Below are 20,621 nucleotides of genomic sequence, written 5' to 3' on the forward strand. Positions count from 1 at the left end.
TTCAAGGTAGATCCTGCCCAATGGGGGAGGAGTTACTACAAACATGGAGACTGGGGCAGAGGGGCTCTGCCCAAGGAAGACGCAGTTTGCCAACAGGGAAACGAATTAGCGGAAGATATATAATCGCATGGGGTTAGCCTTACAGGGAACCGCCACATGCGGAGCACCTACCCCAGAACAGGGCACTTAGTTAGCGTGTGTACTGGGCCGGCAGCGAATCTCTCTGAAAACTCGACTGCCACAGGGCTCGGAGGAAGTCAACCAGGGAACAAAGTTTGTGAACACTACTGGGAATTAATGGCACACGTCTTCAGCTCCAAGGGAGGTGGAAAGCGCTATGTGCAAGCGATACACCCGGCCAGCTATCCCGGGCTTATCCGCTTGTGTTGCGTGCCACTACCTGGGATGAAACCGGTTCCACCCAGAGGTTGTAGAACCTTGCAAAGGTGTTGGGTGTTGCCCAGCCCGCTGCTCTGCAAATGTCTGTTAGAGAGGCACCCCTAGCCAGGGCCCAGGGAGCCGCTACACCCCTGGTAGAATGGGCTTGTAGCCCTACCGGGGGCGGGATGTCCTGGGCGACATGTACCATAGTTATGGTGTCAATGAGCCAGTGGGCGATCCTCTGCTTGGAGACAGCGCTTCCTTTCTGCTGTGCACCAAAACAGACAAAGAGCTGTTTAGAGATTCTAAAGTTCTGCATGCGATCCAAATAGATGCGTAAAGCGTGCACCGGACACAGTGATGACAGGGCTGGGTCTGCCTCCTCCTGGGGCAGCACTTGCAGGTTCACCACCTGGTCCCTAAAGGAGTGGTGGGAACCTTGGGAATATAGCCAGGTAAGGGTCTCAGGATCACGTGAGAGTAACCCGGACCGAACTCCAGGCACGTTTCGCTGACAGTGAACGCTTGCAGGTCACCTACCCTCTTGATGGAAGTGAGCACAGTCAGGAGGGCAGTCTTCAAGAAGAGTGCCGTAAGCTTGGCTGACTGCAAAGGCTCAAAGGGGGCTCTCTGCAGACCCTGAAGAACTACAGAGAGGTCCAATGAGGGAACGAGGTGCGGTCTGGAGGGATTAAGCCTCCTGGCACCTCTTAGGAACCTGATGATCAGGTTGTGCTTCCCTAAGGACTTAGCATCAACTGCGTTGTGGTGTGCTGCTATGGTGGCAACGTACACCTTCAAGGTGGAAGGGGACAGCCTCCCTTCCAACCCCTCCTGCAGGAAGGAAAGCACTGATCCGACTGTGCATCTCTGGGGGTCTTCCTGACGGGAAGAACACCACTTAGCGAACAGACGCCACTTAAAGGCATACAGGCACCTCGTAGAGGGGGCCCTAGCCTGAGTGATCATGTCTACCACCGCATCCCGTCCAGGGGCCAGACATGGAGATTCCAGACGTCTGTGCGCGGGTGCCAGATGGTGCCCCGTCCCTGAGAAAGAAGATCCTTCCTCAGGGGAATTCGCCAGGGGGGTGCTGTCACGAGGAGTGTGAGGTCCGAGAACCATGCCTGGGCGGGCCAGTAGGATGCTACCAGGACGACCTGCTCCTCGTACTCCCTGACCTTGCACAGGGTCTGTGCAAGTAGGCTCACTGGGGGAAAACGCATATTTGCGCATACCAGGAGGCCAGCTGTGTGCCAGCACATTTATGCCAAGGGGGTCTCGGTCAGGGTGTACCAGAGCGGGCAGTGGGGAGGATTCTTGGGAGGCGAACAGGTGCACCTGTGCCTGTTGAATCGACTCCAAGTCAGCTGGACCACCTGAGGGTGGACGCCCGGCGAAGTGAATCGCGTAGCCGAGTCGGACGTCCAGACCAGCCCTCACGACGGATTGGAAAGTGCAAACCATGCGTCCAAGTTCCACGCAAGGGGGACCAAAGGGACAACATCATCGGACGTACCGGCAGGTGGGGCCTCGCGGCGGGGCGGAGCTTGAGGTGACACACCACGTCGTGGCCGTGCACTTACCTGGCTCCTTGTGACCACCCCTGGAACAGCCTGGGATGGGGGAGGAAGAGGCCTGTTCTCGTGACCCATGAAGACTGTCACATCAGGGGCGGATTTGTGCCACAGCTGGGCGCTCAGGGGTGGGAGACTGCCGCTGGAGTGCCAAACCTGCCAAATAGAGTGGTGGACGGTGGTCATGATGACGGCCGTGCACACCGGATACATGATCCAGGGAACAAGGAAACTGCTCTTGCTGAGCTCTTGAGTACTGCAGCCACTTGGGCATGCAGCGCAATTAAATGCAAAAGGTAACAAAAAGATGGAGAGATCTGCTTACCAGCTCCAGAGCAGCGGGTTTCGTTGTCCCTGGGTCGCCCATCTCAAGGGCGTTTTGAAGCCTTTCACGGGTTCTGGGCGGCTGCAAGACGGGTGGCATCTGCTTCCTGCGGTGGGCTCCACACCGGGGCCGGGCCGAAGGGGCGGGCTGCGGCAGAGCCCTTGGCGATGAGTAGACGGGGTGCGGGATCTTGAGCGGTATCAGGATATGCCAGCTAGCATCCTTCTACTGCTCCACCATCGAGAACTGCTGGGCAAAGTGTTCGACGGTGTCGCCGAATAGGCCCGCCTGGGAAATGGGGGCAACAAGGAACCGTGTCTTGTCAGCCTCACCCATCTCGACCAGGTTGAGCCAAAGGTGGCGCTCCTGGACCACTAGTATGGCCATCGTCCACCCGAGAGACCGCGCCATGTCCTCCATCGCTCGGAGAGCAAGGTCGGTCGCCGAGCGCAGTTCCTACATCAATCCCGGGGCGGAACTACCCTCGTGCAGTTCCTTTAGCGCCTTGGCGGACTTGCAGGAGAGCCATGGCGTGCAGGGCGGAGGCGGCTTGTCCAACGGCACCATAGGCCTTGGCCGTCAGAGACAACGTAAACCTACAGGCCTTGGATGGGGGCTTTGGGCACCCGTGGCAGGTGGCGGCACTCTGCGGGCATAGGTGCACCGCAAGCGCCTTTATCCTCCGGGGGCGGGGCGTGGCTTTGAGCGGCACCGCGAGCCCAGGAAACCAATCACCGAGCTGCGAGGATTCAGAGAAGAGCAGAGGGTTCCACTCTAGCCGACGCTCGTGGCTGCCCGGGAGAGCATGTCATCATCTCCGCGTCAGCCTGTGACTGGGCAATCGTTTCCGAAGGGAGGAGCCCAGCTGAGGCTTCCGACTGGACGAGCCCACTCTCCGATGCTGCGCTCGAGAGCTCATCACTTTTGCGGGCTCCGAATAAGAGGTCGAACTCACCGTGAGATGAGCCGGCGGACTCATCCAGAAGCCCGATCGGGGCAGACGAGAGTGCTGGGGAATGGGAGGTCCGCGGGGGGATACCCGGCGGAGGCGGTCCCATTGGGGTCCCCAAAACGCCCCCAGTGCTAGCCGCGCTGGCCTCATACCCGTGGGTAAAAGGACCAAGGCGGGGAGCCTCTGGGGTGGCTTGCTTTCTTACGAAGGTGAGCCGCGACCGCAACGTTGCTATGGACATGTCCTTGCAATGAGAACATGACCATCCACGAACGCTGTCTCTGCGTGAGCAGTGCCCAGACACGAAAGACAGTGATCGTGACCGTCAGAAGGCGAGAGATAACGAGCACAACCAGGAGTAACACACAATCGGAAAAGCATCTTTAAAAAGATGTGTCTTTAAAAAGACGTTCCGTGTGTGCCGCTCTTTTAGAGAAATATACTCTTTTAGAGAAATATACTCTTTTATTTCTGCCAGGGGCGCACCCAGGGGCATTCTCTGCAGTGCACCAGTGCAGATGGGGGAGAAGCCGCTGAAATGCGCCATCAGATCCAGCAGAGTTCAATGAACAGCCGTGAGAATTCAGCTCAATGAGCATGACTGTTCGGCTCTGAAGAGAAAATCTGAATGAGTGGTTGCATACCAGCTCCTTTTATACCCGTACGTCCGGGGGAGTGGCATGCAAATACCACTCGCCAATTTTCATTGGCCTTTTATCAAGGACCAGAGGTGTCTCGGGCTCTCGAGAGTGACCCCTAGTGTCACTACATCGACACAACGTCGAGTGAGTGACAGACAGGGAACCAGACTTTTAAATAGTACATTTTGTAAATGCAATGACTGGAATTGTTCGGTTGAAGGGTTACCAAACTGTGAATCCTGAACAAAACAGTTTGGTGAATACATATTTACTCATTAGCTTCCACTCAGCTGACAACAATGAAAGTAGCTACGTGATTAAAAGACGGACCAGCATTGCGTCTCACCAAGTAGGTAATAACATAGCGTGAAATCAACACTTAACAGACACAATCCACCACCGCACTGTTGTCTGATGAGCTGCAAAAAGATGCTCTGATGTTTACCTTTCAATCTGCTACATTACTGAATGCACTGACAAACTATAGCTGTCTAACAGCAAACAGACATGAGTGACCTAGTTGTCAGGGACAGGGTTAATGTTATATTATTTATATTGAAAAGGGAAAATTATGGGGTCATTGTTTATTAACTTTCCAGTATGTATTTCACAAACTAGTTGGCAACTTCACACTGCTGAAATCCGCCCTGTCTGCAGAACCATCTGTTCAGAGTCAGCTCTGTAAACAATGGAGTCGGAGCGCGCTCTGTTAGACAAACTACACTATGATACCAATTCTAAAGCATTGTTTTCTGCATTATATGTTCTGAAAAAAAGTTTTCATATTGGCTCATATCGGTAAACATATACGCCGATACCGATATATCGGTGAAAGGCTAATATCGTCCGACCGATATATCGGGCACTACTTTGTACCTACACATTTAACATCAACTTTACTTTATTAATGAAACACTTCGCCAAACCCAACGGTAAGCACAGTATCCCACGAGAAGTTTGATTAAAACATTAAAACCAAAATAATCATCACTCTATTCCAATCATGTCAAGTTTTCTCAGTAATATTGTCTTGTTTTCTGGTGTTAACTCATCGTCTCTGCTAGAACCGATGTTGTGATGATGTGATGATTGATTTAGTCTTGACACCGCTCAGATGTTTTCCAAACACACTAAACCACGTATCCAGCATTGTAGTCACAGTGCATTTCTTTTGGCTTCTGTATTTGTTGGTTGGAAGGTAATAAAAAATGAGTTCTGGGTTTTTTGGCTTTGTCTGAATTAAAAAAATAAAATAAAATAAAAACTACACAACAGCTTTTCGTCATGTTTTTCATTGTTAAAATAGCCAAATCTATCAGATATTTTTCCCAGATTTTTTTTTTTTTTCATTGTAGCAGGGCTTTGGATTTCCCCATGCTAAACTAATTTCCCCCAGTGTATGACCTGTTGCAGATTGTATCTATACACAAATTAAATCAGATAATGAAATAAATATAAAGTTAATGCACATTACTTATTTGAAAATATAATTCAGGTATTTTGGAGTAGATTTGAAAAGTTCTTATTATGTAATGCACATAGATTAGTGCATAAAGTATGTAATGTGTCAAACCACCACAAAATTCAGTTGAACCTGACAGTTTACATAGGAATAGATTTTAAAATAATTTACACCGAAATTTGCACTGCTTTTCATGAATGTGACCTGTTCTGTCAACTTCACTGAATATTGATATTGTTGGACTCTTTGTAAACTTAAAAAAAAATTGTGTACAGTAACAAAACAAAACAAAAAATGCTCAAACATTGCATAATATCTAACACTTTGGGTGGTTACATAAAATTTTATTTATTTATTTTTTTTTTTTCAGAAATGCTTTTTATGTGTACTTGAAATGTGCAGCAAATCCAGCCCTGAAAGTGCAGAACTCAAAGTGCACACCTTGTGAGCCAACAGCAGCAGACCTCTTCGAAACCTTTAACCCCATTAATTTTGCCTTTTTCGTAAGTGCTATTTTAATTTTTTAGTCTAGTTGGGAAGCTGAGACAGTGGATTTGGTCCAGTGCACCATGCAGGCACCTTACACCCAGTAAATCATGAATAGCTTTAGTAATTGCTGAAACAGTAGCAGGTAAATCAAGAGGGAGAGAGCACACCAGTCCACGACAGGACTTTAAATTTCCTCTTAAACGCTGTGGGGCAGAGTATGTGATGTGTAAAAGCCCTGTTTTGTTAATATGATTTCCTCTAAATGCCTCTGCTCGCCCTGATTTACAGCCTATCGCTCTTCTCCGTGTTCCTTGTTTGTTGGCAGAAAGCTGATCTTGCAGTGGCGCCCCTGGCTATCACGTACGTGCGGGAGAAGGTCATCGACTTCTCCAAACCCTTCATGACGCTGGGGATAAGTATACTGTACCGCAAGCCCAACGGCACCAACCCAGGGGTGTTCTCCTTTCTCAACCCCCTCTCCCCTGACATCTGGATGTATATTCTGCTCGCTTACTTGGGTGTCAGTTGTGTGCTGTTTGTCATAGCCAGGTAACATGCCAGCCACATATATAGACATAACCCCACATCATAACCTCATCTCATGAACATCTTACTTAACTGAAGCAAATAAAACTTAGATTCAACTATAGTGGAATAGTTCAACCAAAAACTGAAAATTCTGTCATCATTTACTCACCTTCATATTGTTCCAAACCTATATGAATTTTCTTCATCTGTATCATTTAAAAGATTATTTTTTTTCCCATCAAGATATCATGACTGCCCTTTTCCATATAATAAAAGTGAATGGGAACTGGGTCTGTCAAGAACCAAAATGACAAAAAAGCACCATAAAAGTGTCATAAAAGTACTTCAAATGACGTGTGCTATATACCAAGCAGTGTTGGGTGCAATCTGATTACAAAGTAATCAGTTACTGTAGTCCAATTACAGTACAAAACACTACTTTTTGTGCAAAAAGTAGTCTATAGCACTGCATTTTAAATTCTTGCAATCAGATACTGACTTTCAATTCAGTTTATTACTTTTAAGTACATTACATGGGTTAGACATTTCTAGAATTATATTATTCATGTAGAATGCATTCAAAATATGAATGATGTACATGTATGTATACATGTGCTTCTGCTTCCGTTATATAAACATTATTTTAAATTTGTTCAGTGGAAAAATGTAATTTAAGTAATTTAAAAGTAAAATAATTAGCAATGCAATTACTTTTTTCGATGAAGTAATGAAGTTATTACTTATAAATTGTAATAATCTGATTACAATTTTAGAGAAGTATTTGGTCATTTGTAGTGGATTACTTAACCTAATAACTTTATGTGACAAACAGAACAAATTTGAGTTGTCATTCACTGAAAATCTTCCAAGAAATGTAAAATTGCGGTAAAGGGAATCAAATGGTATTTTTTTTAGTCCAAGCTACTTTTTTTGTCCATTCCAGTGTGTGGGAGGAGGGGAACATTTTCAGGAAACAACAACTCAAATTTTGGTCTGTTCCTCACACATAGCAATCGTACGGCTGCAGAAGACTTGGAAATTAGTGCACGAGTCATCCGGACTACATCTATGGTGCAATTTTGTCATTTTGGAGATTCACTTACATTAGATGAAAAAGAGTGGCTAGGATATTCTTGAAAAATTCTCCTTTTGTGTTATATGGAAGAGAGAAAGGTATATGTGTTTGGAATTACATGAAGGTGAGTAAATAATGATAGAATTTATATTATATTTAAAAATCCTGAATGCCATTCTAGCAAAATTTACATCATGAGACTCAATTAGTTATATATAAACTTTTTGCTGGTGATAACTGTTCAACAACAAACAGTTGAGCCTTTCAGCTTAGAGAAAGTGACAGAAGTAGAGATACAGAGCAACACACACACACAAAAGAGAGGACATTTAAGGGTGGCTTTGCTTTTTCAGTTTCGGCACAGATGAGCTACAGTATGTGCCTCTCATCAGATAAATACAGTAACACAAACCACAAAAGCTGAGATGCAAAATCATCAATTTAAGACTGTGTGCGTGAAAGGAATAAAAAAGCATGAGTGTTTTTTCAAGTGTGTGTTTGTGTATGTGTGTTATGTGTGTGTGTGTGTGAGAGAGAGAGAGAGAGAGAGAGAGAGAGAGAAGAAGAAGAAGGCATTTTTTTTTAATGGAAAATGCAATCTCCCTGCACCCCCCCCCCCCCCCCCCACACACACACACACACACATTATTCTTTACTTTTTTGATTGAATTTGTCCACATCCTGCTTTAAATGTTCTTTTGGAAACCAAGATACTACTATATTATTCACGATTCAAAACAAATAAATACTAGTAAAAACGAAACCTTGAATGCATGAGTATTTGGCCAAACATTATTACTTTATACTGTTCATGTGTTCATGTACTTGCTATAGTTTACTTCCACTTTGCTTCTTTGTCAAATAGCAATGTCAAATGTAAATCAAGTCAATAACTGAAACAACATTGCCACCTTGAGGAACAAATAGCATGTAGAATATGTATATGTACTGTATATGTACACTTAAATGGGGTACTGATAATTCACCATTGTTGCGCAGAAATGTGACGATATAGTAGTCATTTGTATGAATATAGTACTAATCTGTCTTGTTATCAACAAAGAAATAGATATGTTACATACAGATATATTACTTGTCTTAGTAAACTTATAGAAATGAAATAATCATTAAAATATGATTTACAGATGTGCAAAAATATATTACAACACTATTACGGTACATATCTTGGGTCAGTAAAAACCATACACAAGAAAGGTTGATGAATACTAAAGAGGTGCGGGTATAACCTCAAAAAATGAATGAGGTGTAGGGGGTAGAATGAGGTTAGGGGTTCTGGGTCACTAAAGCCTGAGGAATGCATTTAAGGGTTAATAATGTTAAAATCAAAATCATTTATCATTTGAATTGTAGTTTAAATAGCCAGTGTTTGAGACTGTGTGTAACCAGATTCTGCTGTGACCACTGAGGCTTAGAAACAGTTCCTGGCCAGTCCTTCTGCAGCAGTGAACATCTAATGAAATGTGGCTGCTCTGTCATTGAATATGTGGTAATAAATTTTGAAACTAGGTTTAAATATCACTTTTGTGGGTCAGCATTATCATTTAAATGTTTAGCTGGAGACTTAAAGAAAGCCACAGATTGCTCCAAATGCCAAATTAAATCACTTGAAATTGAGTAATAACAAGATAAAGTGATCCCTTGGGCCCTAATTTAAGTGTAAATTAAATATACTTTTTTGTTTATAATAAATAGATTTTACAGACTGTTTGTCCACTAATTAATGGGATATTTTGGGTTAAATACAAGTTATGCTGTTGATTACCAGAGAAAATAGTTCCAATTCACAACTCAATTTGTTATAGAGGTATAAAAACAAAAGCCCCTAAAAATCAAATCCAGGGGGCAAATGTTGTACCTTAATGAAAAAGTTCATTTCTGACACTGATATATAAATTAGAAATACTGTACACTTACAATGGAAGTCTTAGCTGTGAGGTTTCTTTGTTATTACAAAGTGAGATATAAATTCTTCTCCCTAATCACCTGTTTTGCTGTCAAACCTGGCATCATTTAATAATTGCCATAGTACATTTTCAGAATAAATTGCTAAGATAGATTTGTAATGACACAAAACAATTTCCATTGATCATTTAAAGCATGGTGTGGAGAAATCCAAAGAAAAGGCCTCATGTTAACCATACAATTATTGGATTGCCTGTGCTATGCCGGGATAATCCATTAGTTTTATGGTTAATGCACTTGTTTTTTATAAATGTTACTGGCGATATGATCACACAAGATTATAACAAGCTACAACTGCCATCTAAGTTGGTTCAGAATATGCACCTCTCTTTTTATAACTGCACTAATGTTAATGCTGGGTAAGTCTTCTGCCTTTCCATTTCTCAAACTATACCACAAACATCGAGTAACCAAAATAAACGGCATGCTTTCACACACACACACCTGAGATTAGCTAACATAGTACTAAAAATATTAGTGCGAAATGTGTTAATGTGTTTGTTTCTTTGTACACATTTCTTGATGTGTGCATGTGTGACTGCTTTTTAATGTGCACTGTAAAGCGGTATTTACAGCAAAAGTGTGTGCTGGTGTGCTAGAGAGAGAGAGAGAGAGACTGACTTTTAAAACCCTTTTAATTAAAAACAAACTGAGCTTAAACACACTGATTGTACATAAACAAAAACCAAAAGAAACAAGTAGTACAATGCATATCACCAATTATAAATCAAATCTCCAAACTTATCTCTTACTACAAGATCTCTTACCACAAGAGCCGTTTTCACCCCCTCTTTGTTTCAAACAAATACATATTATCTGTTAATTTACAGTATTTATTTTCTACAGCGACCCAATACTCTACTAAAGACTTACAATTTCCAACCAGATCAATACTCTCCCCCTCATTTTTGCATTTGTGGGATTCCTAAATAGCTAATTTAGCTTGACCCACCAGAAAATGACCTAGTGTGCACTGTTCCCGCCATTCCTTCTTATACTTACAGGCCAGAATAAACAGATTTTTTGTGAACAAAAAACCAAGCTTGGTGAATATTTTATCCAACAACACAAACAAAGGGGTTAATCTAATACAATCACTAAAAAGATGAAATACAGTACCAGTAATATTACAGAAAGGACATGCAGATTAAATCATTCCATTTAATTTTGACACCAAACTACATGTTGCCACAGCACAATGGAGTATTCTCCACAGAAGATCTCCAGATCTTTTAGAAATAGGAGGTTTATACAACAACCTCCATGATGGACTTATTTCTGGATGGAGAAATATTCTCTCCGTTTAGTATCAGTACATCCTTTCAATTGTGTATGATATAAAGAAAAGAAACATCTTCTTTTCAATAGTTTGAAACAATAAATCTTGAACTCCCCTTAATAACAAAGTCTTACCTGTATCCTCATCCAGTTCAAAAATAAGTTTAACTCTAAGATTCAGAACAGTCAAAGACTTTATACCACTTTTTATAAAATTATCCAAATATGTTAAAAAAATACTGAGGAAAAGAATTTGTAAGATCCTTATTTAATCCATCATCATATCTCTCTGATCTAAGCCAAACTCGATCAGCTATTGGGACAATTAAATCCATTACAGTAATTCTTCCTGTCTTAAAAAAATATCTATAACCAAATTTCAAATTGAAGTATTATTATTATTATTATTATTATTATTATTATTAAAAAAGAGGGTTAAAAAAGAATGGTTCTAAAATGCCATAATGTTCATTACCCTCTCTGAACTTTCTAAACAATTGCCAGGCTTTAAGCACAGATGTACAAAAATTAAAATGAGGACAACATACTTTTGAATCAACAGATTTTTCAATTAAAAATAGCTGCTTATCTAATCCAATTCCTCCAAGATTTAGAAGCATAGATAAACTAAAGGCAATCAGGGGTACTTTATCTGACCAATATAGCAGCTTTTGTAATGTTTGGAGTCTCATTGTTTTGACCCTTGCCATATATATGTATAAGTCCTTGACATTCCTCAGTCACTGGGAGATATAAAACTCCAGGAGGAAGCCAGTGATGACCATCCCAAAATAAATTCACAAAGGCTCTTTGAATTGTAATAAGTAAATCTTCAGGAGGATCCAACACTGTAAGTCTGTGCCAGCCATAACATTGAAGCTGCAAAGTTATTTACAATTAAACATCTCCCTATGTACGATAACTTTGGGAGGATCCACCTCCACTTTTGCAGTTTCCCAACAACTTTATCTACTAATCCTTCCCAATTTTTTTTCATATAGTGTTGAGTTCCTAGATATATCCCAAGTACTTTAAAACATCTTTAGTCCATTTGCAATGTTGTGGAAGTCGAGGAGGCCCCGCTATTTTCCACTCTCCAAACAACAGGGATGTGCACTTATCCCAATTAATGCAAGCAAATGTTCGTTTTTGAAAAGTCTTCAAACTAGAAGTCAAAGCAGTCAATCATTGATGTTTCTAATGAATATAGATACAGTATATCATCTGCATACACTGTAAGTTTTACTGGTGGAATTTCTGGAAAACCAGGGACACCAACTCCATGCAATCATTTTCTTAAAGATGACAGTAATGGTTCAATAGATATTGAATATAAAAGGCCAGAGAGGGGACATCCTTGTCATATGCCTTTTGTTACAGCAAAAGGCCTAGTTAGGCAACCATTCATTCTGAGTGTACTGAGTGTTTTGCTATATAACAATTTGATACAAGATATAAATTGTGGACCAAAGCCAAAGGCCTTCAGAGTTTTTAATAAATATAAGTCCACTCTATGAAAAGCCTTCTCTTGATCAAGAGATAAAAGTCCAATGTCAATTTGATGCTTTTTGACAACTGCAATTACATCTCTTAATAGAAATAGGTTGTCAAATATTGTCCATTTGGGGATACAGTATGACTGGTCTTCATGAACTATAGTTGCCATACATTTCTTCAACCTATTTGTTAAGGCTTTTGATAATAGTTTAAAATCAGTACATAATAGGGACACAGGACGCCAGTTCTTTAAATATCCAAGATCCCCCTTTTTTGGGATTAATGTCAGTACTGGTCTTTGACAGCTCAAGGGTAAAAAGCCTTTGTTAAAGGACTCTAAGAGAATGTCATTTAAATCTTGTCCAACCCAATTCCAAAAATGTCTGTGAAACTCAGCAGAGAGACCATCCAACCCAGGTGATCTCCCACTATTTAGTTCCTGCACAGCCCTTGAAAGTTCAGTAAAAGTCGGAAAGCCCTCCAGCTCCAGTTTATCTTACTTTGACAACTGTGGAAGATCCAGGAAAAGCTCCTCGATTGCTGCTTCATCACAATGCTCTGATTGATAAAGTTTCTCATAAAAAGTAAGAGCAGAAGCCATAAATTCTTGTTGATTTCATCACCATTATGAAGTTTCAGTTTATGAAAATTTTTCTGCTCTCTTGACTTTTTCTCTAATGCAAAAAAAAAGGCAGTTGGGGCATCCATATCATTGTGCTTTGCATGTCTGGCTCTCACAAGGGATTCTTTACCATGTTCTTCCAATAAATCCTTTAGAAGAGGAATATTCTTTTCAATAATGTCAGCTGATTGTATTCCACCCCCTTTATTATGGTAGTTTTGCTGAAGAATTTCTTGCACCAAGGCGATCATCTTTCTTTTTAGGGTTTCAGTACTATGTGCAGTATATTGCTGGCAAAATATGTTATCTGCACGTTTCCTAAATCCAACCATTGACTTGGGATGTATAACTAGATCTGTCCTCTCTCCAAGACTTACAAGTGTTGAAAGGAGTGCACAAAGAAGTGATCTTGCAGTAATCTATTATTATTATTATTTATTTTCTCCCCTTTTCTCCCCAATTGGCATGCAGAATTCCCACTACTTACTACGTCCTTATGGTGGCGCGGTTACTCATCTCAATCCGGGTGGCGGAGGACAAGTCTCAGTTGCCTCCGCTTCTGAGAAAGTCAATCCATGCGTCTTATCACGTGGCTCGCTGTGCATGACACCGCGGAGACTCACAGCATGTGGAGGCTCATGCTATTCTACGTGATCCACGCACAACTTACCACACGCCCATTGAGAGCGAGAACCACTTAATCGTGACCACGAGGAGGTTACCCCATGTGACTCTACCCTCCCTAGCAACCGGGCCAATTTGGTTGCTTAGGAGACCTGGCTGGAGTCACTCAGCATGCCCTGGATTTGAACTCGCAACTCCAGGGTGGTAGTCAGCGTCAATACTCGCTGAGCTACCCAGGCCCCCGCAGTAATCTATTATTAAAGTTCCAGTGTGACTGATAGGATTTAGGTAGCAGAACAGAAACAGACATGGAAATACAATGATGATCTGACATAGAATTTGGTGAGATACAACTACCAAAGAATCTTCCTTATTTACAGGCCTCAACATAAAAACGAACAAATCTTGCAGCAGACACCTTATTTTAATTAAATTTTAACCAAGTATACTGTCTAACTTGAGGATAAGCATCTCTCCACAAATCAACAATATTATATTTATTAATTAAACATTTAAAAACATCTACTGAGCCAGGATGAGGTTATTCACGATTTCTATCTAAAGTGTAATCTATGGTACAGTTAAAATCACTACCCATTACAATCTTGGGTACAATTTAACAATTCTTCAGAAAGTCTTTCAAAAAACTACTACGCTCACTTGGAGCATAAATATTGAAAAAAGAAAAGCTGGTACGCTCTATCATTATGTCAGCTCTCAAAAGGCGTCTAGGTATTATTGAAAATAATAAAGTGAGATTTGTACCATGACTTAGTCTGATATTGCCTTCCCATTCATTTATACACTCAGCTCTGGTAACAAAATCACATATGTTTTCTGAAGATGTAAATACTTAAATAAGGTGGTTCACTTTCATACATCTCTACATCCATTAATGTTTATGAATCCAATGTTAAAGGATGCCATCAGGATGAAAAGAGAAAAAAGGAATAAAAACCAACGGCAATATAATGTTCAATGCATAATGACTTAACGCTTAGGGCTCGCCATGGATTTTCTCTTTTTTGCGAGAACATTCTTTATTTGCACAGGACACACAGAAACATTTTGACAAATATCCTGTTCCCGACAAACTGCAGTGGGGAAGAGGGGGGGACACTATGTGTCTTAGTGACACACAGTAGAACACAAAGCCTTTGACGCTGTTGACAAAGAGACCGTCAGGAGACACTAGGGTGTCGAGGAGGGTGGCTCTCTCTGCATCACGCACCTCCGTGAGAGTTAGCCAAATATCATCAGGTTGCTCATCGCTTTTCCGATGGCCTGAGCGGTGGGTTTTGTGGTCCGCAGCGCCAAATCTGTAGCGGTGCGGAGCTGAACCACCTCGGCCCATTACCGTATAAGCCCTTCCAGCCAGGGCGGATGTCAGTCAAGGGATGGATTGATGAGCGGGATTTCCACCTCATGGCGGTAGCCGGACAGAGGTGGGCTGCAACCTCCTGTTCCACCGGGGGAAGCATTGAGTAGCCTCTTTCTTCTGCGTGGTCCACCGTGGTGAGGACATCAGCTCCTCCGATCTGAGTGTGTGAAGAGTAGGGCGCACGCCAGGTCTTTTTAAGCTCCATGTTGTCCTCCGGAAACATTGGTGCACTTCTCTGGACCATGGTCTGCTGACAACGGCCGGTTTGCAAAAACAACTCATCCAGTCTGGACTCTTCCAGCTCCTCTGGAGGGGACCGCTCAAAACCAAGCTCCTCAACCGCCCTAGCGAGGACATGAAGAAGCTCCTCGTCAGTGGTGTGCGCACGCTTCTCACTCTCGCCATGGGAAGGGGCATCACTCGCTCGAAGCAGCAAGGGAAACGGCTTCATCCCCATCATCAGGATCGCCAAACATGATGAGGCCATGTGTTCCAATAGAGGGCTGGAGCTCATCATGTGCAAAAGATGCTCCTAGAAATCATCCATCTGTACCTCCTGGCACCTCCGTGCCTCCTCATGTGGTCCCTTATGATCTAACACAGAGGGGGCTGGATCGTCCCTCAGAACGAGGGTGATCCTAGAGCACAACATCCAGAGACTCATGCCCTCGCAGTGAGGGCAGTCTGTCACCATGAGAGCGGCATCGGCATGGGCGCAGCACAGGCAATGAACTCAGCTCTCATGCTTGTCTGATATGTGATGTGCCGCTCACATAAGGACCACTTGCGGAATGACATTCTGAAAAAGACGCATAGCACGCAAGTGGCTCTTTTTGTGAAAAGTCTTATGGCCTATAAAATAATATATAAAAGGATACAGTGCTCCTGCCAGAACACTGCATGAAGCAGGTATGTCTCTCGCTGATCCCATTCACTGAGAGCGTCTTGATGGTGAGGCAGAGAAAAGCTTCACTGAAACACTGCAGATGAGCGGTGATTCTCTCACTGTGGGTGCTAAGCACAGACGACGAGTCGTCCTGTCTGCGTCTAGCAGAGAAGATCCGTCTGCTGGAAGGTGTATATCAGTGGTGAAGCAGAGAGGGTTTCCAAGACGAGAGATGTTCGCAGTCTTAAAGGAAGAAAATTCTGAAGAAATGGTGATTTTGTGCCCACTTATAAAGGCCAAATGCATACCTAAAGGGGCGGGGATCAAACACTCTTGCCACTCAGATGATTGGTGTAATTGTACAAGGGTTTTAACTAGGTTGTCAGGAAGGAAACCCCAATGTGAATTCTCGCAACGTTGAGTGGACTGAATCGAAACGGAACATGCTTTTAACTCCACACAGTGGACATTTTACCTCAGGGCCTGTATTCACAAAGATTTTTATCTTAACACTAAGAGTTCCTAGCTAAGAGTTTTTGCTTAAAAGCTATTCAAAAAACTGCTAAGAGCAAGGAAATCTTAATTTAAGAGTAAGGCAGAGTTGACCTCGTTGCTATGGATGACGTCACGTTTTGAGTGAGTGCGCTCTTTTAAATCACCCAAAGTGATTGGTAGACAGGGAAGCGCTATTTCTCCACAAATTCCTCATAGACAGATAGCGGAATATGTATAACAAACATAACATAAGAAAGACAGATAGCGGAATACATATAAAAACATTAGATTTTCACTTTGCCTATGGCCAGAGAGTGTTGTTATGTCATAATAATTTTCTAAAACATTGTTTTTAATGTGAATTTGATGACAGAAGGCATGTCTTGGATCATTTGTGAGTCACTTTTAGGAATTTAGAAGTCCTCAGGAGGACTTCTAAGCTGTCGTGGGTTTAGGAGCTACTTTTAGCGTTAAAATGCTACATGAATTACTCTTAGATTAAAATTTTACTAGTCCTAAAATTAGGAGTGACACGCCCATAATTTTTAAGAGTTGCTGCTAAATTTCCACATTAGGAGCTACTTTTAGCCTTAGGATTTTTGGTGAATATGGGTCCAGAACTGCCGCGATATGTGTAATTAAACCACATAATATCTTTTTGCAAAAACGTCATCACAGTCTTGTAATTTTCATAAGATTAGGCTGGAAAAATAAGAGGGATTCGGAGGAAAGTACATTAAAAAGTAAAGGGTCATTTTTTATTACACGTTGACTAAGCTAGCCACTGCAGAACACCCTGCCATGATTCAGGGGTGTTATGGGTAGACGCTATGCTGCAAAAAAGAGCCAGTATTATAATTGTATTATACTTATTCTATTCTTGTCCCTAGATATAACTTGTAAGTATAGGTAATGTGATCTGCCAACTGAAAATCATATGTCTGATCACTTAAAAAAGTAATGGCACACCTCCTCCTCAAAAAGTTGCAAGATTTGTATCATTCATATCCGTTACACAAACAGTGCAGGAAAAGTTAAACATCAAAGTTTAATACTCAGGGTTAGGGATTTTTTCAAATCAATAACCCTAAGTATGAGCGATAGTAATAGTTATGCTTGCCTTAGCAAACAGTACTAATGAACCATTGTCCCTACTGCAGTGAGAAACCCGAGGCAAAAGAAAGGAAGGGATATGTGCTCCTAACAGAATGAGTAATGCTTCCACCAGTCTGGGAAAGTGCTTATCAGATCCCCCTCATTTCCAGGTGGAATATGCTTCTAAATGGGCTACACTTAAGATGATTTAACACACTGCTGTGTGGGACTGACTAGATAATTAACTCTCTGTCTAGGAGGGAGTTAGGACATGAGAGAAAGGAGACACAATGGAGGAGTAAAATTCCAAAAATACGAGAGCCATGGCTGAGTCTAGCATTCTGTTATCTGTGAAAAGAGGCCATGTTGTAGTCCAGGTGTTTTTAAATTGTTTTATTTATGAGCCTCAAATGTTTATTTCACCAGGAAACTACTGCGTTACGTACAACAGACCATGTAAAAATCATTTTGCAAACATGTTGGCATGGTAGCATGATTTAGAATTTATGCAGACCCCCTAGCACCCTCTTGTGAGCCAAGTTTGAAATACCCTGTTGTAGACATCTCTTAAAATGAAAATCCAGTAAAACTATGCTGAACAAGTAGTCAGACTTTGTAATCTATGGTAGCACATTGATTACCAATGTGTCCTTATTGGATTGTATGTCAGCTCCACATCACAAAATTAAGCCATGATCCTGAAGCTAAATGCAGATGCACAGTAGCACTATTTAAATATGTTAGTCTTCAGTATCTAACATGAACGTTATCGGGTACGTGATCATGTGCAGGATGACTTCCTGAAAAAATGCCATCATTTTTCTTTCCTGCAGTATCAATGTTTTCTCAGCCGCCATTTATCTCGTCTCGTGACCTTGCTCAAAATTTTCCCTGTGTGGCGCAGATGACCTGAGATAGCAGAAGGTCAGTATAATTGGATCAAACAGACAGCTAACGGACGACTGCTGCTTCCTGTAGCAGCAGGTTAAGCTGTGTCTCTCGTAGACAGAAGCTGTTCACCATCTCCCTCCTCTGCTGGCACACTCAGACAGATGACAACCGTACTCATCCATGTAAGACTTGCTGTTAATAATTGGCTTTACGGTACATGATTGCGTGAACTTGCACAAAGACCCTCAGTGTTAGAGGTCTGTGGCGCAGTCGCATCTTTGCAAGGTCGCGGTTCATATGACTTAAATCTTGCATCACAAGTAGACAAGCTGGCAGAAATGCTTTAGACTGAATGAACATAAACCTCACCCAATTTTGTTAGATTTCTCTGAAAACAATATCTAATTACATTTTGCTTCTCAATTAAAAGATGTTTATATAGTTTTACAGGAAAACAAGAAAGAAATACTGAGTAAATAAATGATTTACAACCTAGTTGCTGCCTTGCTGTCTACAGCCTACATCGGCAACATCCTTCTAAGGCAGCATCTTACTGTAATTAAAATGAAAGCTTTTAAGTGGCTGATTTTATACACTACATGTTTAAAATGTGAAACACCCAAGAGACAATGGAGTATGGCATTAGCATGTTGCTAAGATAACAACACGACACTCTAATAAGCGTTAACATAATTAACAAATTCAAATATTGGGTAAAACAATCTGTTTTTTATATTAAACCATTTTTGTCTAACACAATTTCATTACAAATCATAATAATTCTTACAGGATGGCAAAATAGTAAGATATCATGTGACTTGGCTTACACGAAAAATTCCAACTTTTGTCCCCATAGTGACCAACCAATCAACAAACAGAAATTTAAAATCAATACAATATAGGCATCACATTTTAGCTATCCTTCTGTCCAACACTATATTTTAAGAAAGGAAATGTCTGTAAAAACGTTGCTATCTCATTCCATATTTATTGGAATTATTTTTATTCCATAAAAATCTAAACTAGCTGCAAATTTGCACAGATTTGCTGCTCATTATTTTCACATGCAAATGAGCTCGTGATTCGTCGCAAATTTTTGCCAGAAGTTTGTAGCTCTTCACCGGTAGTGGTGAACCTCTGGCAAACCTTTGGCAACAATGGACAATTTGCCACAAGTTTGCTGCAAATCTAATTTGCATGTGAAAATTACCTGTGGTGAATTTACGTAATTTGCACCTCCCTTACAAAAATCGAGAGTTCATGGCAAATTTGCAGCGAACTTGTGGCAAATTGTCCATTGTTGCCAAAGGTTTTCTGGAGGTTCACCACTACCGGTGAAGAGTTGCAAACTTCTAGCAAACATTTGCGGCAAATTACAAGCTCATTTGCATGTGAAAATAACAAGCAGCAAACTTGTCTGCAGCAAGTTTAGATTTTTTTTTTTTTTGTAAGGGCTGCAATATGCTTCTCTAATCTTGTTCCATGTTTTCTTTTTTCTGTGCTACTCAGAAGTTATTTACCCGATAAATGTATGGTTAAGTTTAGGGTTTGGGTAAGGAGAAATACTTGATGGTTAGGTTTAGGTTTGGGGTTAAACTTAGTAAAATGTTTTGTTAAATCGTTCATTGTTTCGTTAATTTTTCTCTATGGAAGTAAAAAAAAAAACATTTTGTACAAGGTAACTCACTTGATTTATTTTATAATTTGGCCATCTTGTACTAATTATTACGACTTGTTTTTTATCAGAATTTTTTGGTATTGAATGAAATATGAGTATATTTACAATTAACATATCTCTCGCCTTGGCCATCTTCTTGGATTCTTTTTTTTATTTTTATTGAGTTCATCACAAGGCATTCTGGAATTGCCTTTTCAGTGAAGGATGCATTTGATGCTGCCTTTGAACCACTTCACTAGGTTTTTGAACACAGCGCATATACATATGTCTGTGAGGGGAATATACAGTACATCCGGAAAGTATTCACAGCACTTCACTTTTTCCACATTTTGTTATGTTACAGCCTTATTCCAAAATGGATTCAATTCATTATTTTCCTCAAAATTCTACAAACAATACCCCATAATGACAATGTGAAAGAAGTTTGTTTGAAATCTTTGCAAATGTATTAAAAATAAAAAACGAAAAACAAATCACATGTACATAAGTATTCACAGCCTTTGCCATGACACTCAAAATTGAGCTCAGGTGCATCCTGTTTCCCATGATCATCCTTGAGATGTTTCTACAACTTGATTGGAGTCCACCTGTGGTAAATTCAGTTGATTGGACATGATTTAGAAAGGCACACACCTGTCTATATAAGGTCCCACAGTTAACAGTGCATGTCAGAGCACAAACCAAGCCATGAAGTCCAAGAAATTGTCTGTAGAACGCCGAGACAGGATTGTATCGAGGCACAGATCTGGGGAAGGGTACAG

The 20,621-nt window shown here is 41.4% G+C and overlaps 1 protein-coding gene across 1 annotated transcript in view; it reads left to right on the forward strand.

Moving 5' to 3' along the window:
- LOC127452521 (glutamate receptor ionotropic, kainate 2) overlaps positions 1 to 20,621 on the forward strand; it is a 415,871-nt gene that overhangs the window by 306,194 nt on the left and 89,056 nt on the right. Inside the window, exon 12 of the mRNA XM_051718020.1 lies at positions 6,153 to 6,376. Coding sequence (XP_051573980.1) covers positions 6,153 to 6,376 — 224 coding nt within the window. The remainder of the gene's footprint in view (positions 1 to 6,152; positions 6,377 to 20,621) is intronic.

Source organism: Myxocyprinus asiaticus, chromosome 15 (assembly GCF_019703515.2).
Source record: "Myxocyprinus asiaticus isolate MX2 ecotype Aquarium Trade chromosome 15, UBuf_Myxa_2, whole genome shotgun sequence".
NCBI lineage: Eukaryota > Metazoa > Chordata > Actinopteri > Cypriniformes > Catostomidae > Myxocyprinus > Myxocyprinus asiaticus.